General features: G+C 51.9%; 1 protein-coding gene across 2 annotated transcripts in view; it reads left to right on the plus strand.

Annotated features, from left to right (window-relative positions):
* Window positions 1-1070: 1070 nt before the first annotated feature.
* Window positions 1071-4966, plus strand: part of GIMAP8 (GTPase, IMAP family member 8) — a 21111-nt gene continuing 17215 nt past the window's right edge. For both annotated transcript variants that reach the window (XM_014541112.1, XM_014541113.1), the window contains exon 1: window positions 1071-1278. In XM_014541112.1, the coding sequence (XP_014396598.1) occupies window positions 1220-1278 (59 nt within the window). In that variant the 5' untranslated portion in view covers window positions 1071-1219. The remainder of the gene's footprint in view (window positions 1279-4966) is intronic.

Below are 4966 nucleotides of genomic sequence, written 5' to 3' on the forward strand. Positions count from 1 at the left end.
GTGAGCGTGCTCCACACGGCTGAACTGGGAACCTAAAAATGGCTAAGACGGTCCACTTAATGTGTTGGTTACTTTTTATTTTTTACCATCCTATATAATAAAAGGCTAATATGCAAATTGACTGAACAGCAGAACGACTGGTCGCTATGACAGTGTGCTCCCACAGGGGGAGTGCTGCTCAGCCAGAAGCCAGGCTCATGGCTGGCTGCAGCAGTGGTGGTGGGAGCCTCTCCCACCTCCGCGGCAGCACTAAGGATGTCCGACTGATGGCTTAGGCCCGCTCCCCATAAGCCATCAGTCAGACATCCCCTGAGGGCTCCCAGACTGTGAGAGGGTGCAGTACGGGCTGAGGGACACTCCCCTCCGAGTGCACCGGGCCTCTAGTAGTGAAATAAAACTTGAAAAAGTCTTGCTCCGTGTTCAACCTCTTTCTGTCCCAGGAAGCGTTGGGACACTATGGCCTCTCACAAAGCATGCACGGTCCGGCACGGGAAAGCGCCTGCTGGCTGGGGAGGAAATGCTTTGCCTGGGAAGCAGCATTTATCTGAGGGCCTGAGCTGCTCCAGCCAGGGATTTCAGGGACGCCTTCCCGGAAAAGGGGTGAGGGATTGTTACCAGCGCTGGGAAGGCTGCTTCAGGGTGGACAGAGGTTGGGGAGCTGGTGGTGGGAACAGTGTCTTCATCGAAGCCCCTAAAGGTGCCATTGTTTCTGTCCTCAGTGGCACATCGCCTGCTTCGCCCTGAGCCTGATGAGCCCTCTCTAGGGTCCCTGTGCCGCTCCACCTGGGGCCCAAGCCCAGACCCTCTCGTGTGCCCTCCAGTCTTGCATTCTGCAGCTGCACCCTGGGAGGCGCGAGCTGTCCCTCCCTGCCCCGCCTGCCCCTGCCGCGTCACCCTGTGACCTGGCACTAATTCTGAACTTCCTCTGTGCCTGCATTTGTGCTTCTGTTGCTGCAAAACCGAAACCCACATCTCCGTACCTCTTCCTCCTGGGAAATTTTGAACTTCCCCTGTGCCTGCATTTGTGCTTCTGTTGCTGCAAAACCGAAACCCACATCTCCGTACCTCTTCCTCCTGGGAAACGCTGTTTATCAGGAAGACCTTGCAGAGCTGGTCCCGCCCTGCTTTCTTGTTTTCCGGGCCTGAGGCCCCTCGAACCACCCTCTTTGGGATTCTGTTTGCCTGAGAGGAACTAGCAGCTGCTCCCACCTGCCACGCAATGGAGCAGGCCCGACGTGGAGGCTCTGAGACCGAGGCCGGCCTGGGGACAGGACCAAGGTATGTGTGTGTAGCTATGGGCCTGCCACCACCAGGACGCCAGCCCAGAGAGGGGCGGGAGCCACCTGGAGGGTGTGGTCTCAGGGCCTCTGGGATGGTTCCTCCTTATTCAGCACTGGTCTCCCCAGCCTGGGGCAGACAAGCTGGGGTGGGGCAGAGGCCCCGCCTTCCTGGGAGGAGGCTTATCCAGGAGGGGATGCTCCCCCCAAGGCTGGGATGAAGGCCTAGTGGGAGGGGGAGGAAAAGGAAAGTGGACGGGGCCCAATCTGAGGAACTGTGCTAGCAGCAGCCCCCCTACCCCCAGAAGCTGGGAGTTTGGACCCTGATCTCCCACCTTCACCTTTAGATTTCAGCACTGGTCTCCCCAGCCCGGGCCCGTGGGGTGGGGCAGAGGCCCCGCCTTCCTGGAAGGAGGCTTATCCAGGAGGGGATGCTCCCCCCAAGGCTGGGATGAAGGCCTAGTGGGAGGGGGAGGAAAAGGAAAGTGGACGGGGCCCAATCTGAGGAACTGTGCTAGCAGCAGCCCCCCTACCCCCAGAAGCTGGAAGTTTGGACCCCGATCTCCCACCTTCACTTTTAGAATATCCCCCAGCCTTTGCACACTTCCGTTTCTAATACCTGGTCACTGGCGGCGGTGAGCATTTACAGAAGTAATATTTCCGATTTCACCTACATTTAAGCCACCTGGGCTCATCCCACGAACGCTTGGGATGACCGAGCTGTGGGCTGGACGGAGTCCTCCCCGGCCCAGCTCTGGAGGCCTCCCTGACCAGCGGGTGTGAGCTGCCCGGGGAGGGGGGAATCCCTGACCCCCGGAAGCTCTGCCTGGATGCCTGGAGCCACATCCCCCTCTGGCTGACTCCTGAGAAGAAGGTGGAGGCTGCTCAGAGCCTCGACTATCAAGCTCTGCCTGGAGCCATGTCCCCCTCCGGCTGACCCCTGAGAAGAAGGTGGAGGCTGCTCAGAGCCTCGACTAGAGCTCTGAAGGAAAGCTTTCTGCCTTTGTTCTCTCTCCATGGCTCTGCTGGGAGGTGGTCAGAGGGCCTGGGGGATGGTCAGAGGGCCTGGGGGATGGTCAGAGGGCCTGGGAGGTGGTCAGAGGGCCTGGGAGGTGGTCAGAGGGCCGGGGAGGGGGGAATCCCTGACCCCCGGAAGCTCTGCCTGGATGCCTGGAGCCACATCCCCCTCTGGCTGACTCCTGAGAAGAAGGTGGAGGCTGCTCAGAGCCTCGACTAGAGCTCTGAAGGAAAGCTTTCTGCCTTTGTTCTCTCTCCATGGCTCTGCTGGGGTCTCCAGAGGGCCTGGGAGATGGTCAGAGGGAAATGTGGGTTGTAAAGGTGAGAGGGAGGGAGAAGGGAGTTTTGATTTCCTTTTGTCCTTTAAAGTATTTTCTATATGCTTGGGAGAAAATGGTATAGGCTGGGCAATCGTATGTATGAAGAGAGAGCGAGAGAGAGAATGAGAATGAATATGAATCAGGCCTCCTGGGCTGGAAAGAGTTCAGCAACATCATTTGGTCACACGATGCTGGGAAACCATGTAAAACAGTGATGCTTACTCGGCAAAGAAATTCCTTTCTCCTCACACCTGCTGGATGTCTCTGCTTATTTACCCGCTGGTGCTTATTGTTGCTGTTGTTAATCCTCACCCGAGGTTGTTTTTCCATTGATTTTTAGGGAGAATGGAAGGGAGGGGGAGAGACAGAGAAAGATCCATGTGTTTTCTCCCACACGCAGGGGCTGAGCCTGTAACCAAGGTACGTGCCCTTGACTGGAATTGAACCCGGGACCCTTCAGTCCTCAGGCCAACACTCTCTCCACTGAGCCAAAGCAGCTAGGGCTGCACTGGTGCTTTTTAAAAATTAATGCACGAAAATAATACCACTTTACTAGCTTGAGATACAACATACAGTTGCTTCTCTTATTAGTCAAAGTAACATCACTTCAGTCTCCCTCTGTACTTGTAAAAACTGTTTCGTTCTTTCCTCACATGCCACTCATGATCACTCATTTAACACCATTTATTGAGCATGTACAGGCATGGGAAAAAGTAGGTTTACAGTTGTGAATAGGCAAAACACAGAGTTTTTTCTTGTATGATTATTGATGAATTATTGTATTCCTAGAGGCCTGGTGCACGAAATTTGTGCATGGGTAGGGTCCCTAGGCCTGGCCAGTGATTAGGGCTGATAGGGGCCTTCCTTCCCCCGGCTGCCAGCAGCCAGCTGCCAGCAGGGGCCTGCCTTTGTTCTGCCCCACCCCCTGGTGGTCAGCACACATCATAGCAAGTGGGGAATTCCTAGTCGATTGAACTCCCTCGGGGACAATTTGCATATTAGCCTTATATAGGATTTTCTTTTTAAAAAATATTTTTACTGATTTCAGAGAGAGGAAGGGAGAGGGAGAGAGAGAAACAACAATGATGAGAGAGGAGCATTGATTGGTTGCCTCCTGCATGCCCTCCACTGGGGATTGAGCCTGCAAGCTGGCCATGTGCCCTGACTGGGAATTGAACCCTGACCTGGTTCATGGGTTGATGCTCAACCACTGAGCAACCCTGGTCAGGGATGTATTATTTTCCATATGAACAACTGTAAACCCACTTTGGCCCCACCCTGTACTATATGGCAGGCCCCAAGTTAGGGCTCAGGGACACAGAACAAGACAGGCTTGGTCTCTGCTTTCATGGAGCAGTAGAGAGAAAACTAGAAAGTAGACAATAAATAATATCGGATGGAAATAAAAGAGACTAAGGAGTTAGGGTAAGGGTTTCTTTATATAGTCGTGTGTCTGGGCAAGAAGGTGCTCTTAGAAGAATCCCACAGTGATGGACTTAGGCTACAAAGAAGTCTAGTTCTCAGAGTAACAGCCCTGAGGTGTGGTTTTCGGGCTGAGGTGGACTTTGCCTCTTGAGTCATATAAGAGGGGTCCAGAGGGTTCTAGAGAAGAGCCCAGGCCCCTGTTTGTGGCCCCGATGAGCGGTTCCTCACCCCCGACCAGTGCTTGTCCTTCCTGGCGGGGCTGCTTGAAGGAGGGCTGGCACACGGCCCTCCCAACCTTCTCTGATCCCTTCCTTACAGTGAGGTTTCTCCCTTCAGCAGGCCATTGGCCGTTTCTCTCTCTCTCTCTCTCTCTCTCTCTCTCTCTCTCTCTCTCTCACTCTCTCTCTCTCTCTCACACACACAGGTTTGTGAAGATTTCATTAAAAGAGGATTCACCAAAACCAATATGTTAGTGTCTTTTTGTTTGGGGCCACAAAGCTTTTACAGTCCAAGCCTTATATCTTAATAAAATTAGGGAGGGATGAGAGGCTATGACATAGATTACTTTTTAACATGTTCCTGCTCTATTAGATAAAAATATTTTCATAAATAATAATGAAATGAAATGATTACATTTTATCTTTGCCCTTACTGAGCAAAAAATAGTCCAATTGGTAATTGGTCTTCCTTTTAACAGTTTAACATTTTTTTGTCTTTCTTAATATATTATTTTTTTGCAATTATAGTGTACATTCAATATTATTATTACATTTTTCAAGTTTATATTCTATTTAATTTAGTACATGAAATGCAGAAGCTTTCATGCTAATGTACTTAAATTCTTGATTCTAGAGCACAAACCAAGATATTTTTTTAAAAAATTCTTTATTGTTTGAAGTATTACATGAGTCTCCTTTTTCCCCCCAT

This window comes from Myotis brandtii, unplaced genomic scaffold, assembly GCF_000412655.1.
Source record: "Myotis brandtii unplaced genomic scaffold, ASM41265v1 scaffold260, whole genome shotgun sequence".
In the NCBI taxonomy this organism is placed as follows: domain Eukaryota; kingdom Metazoa; phylum Chordata; class Mammalia; order Chiroptera; family Vespertilionidae; genus Myotis; species Myotis brandtii.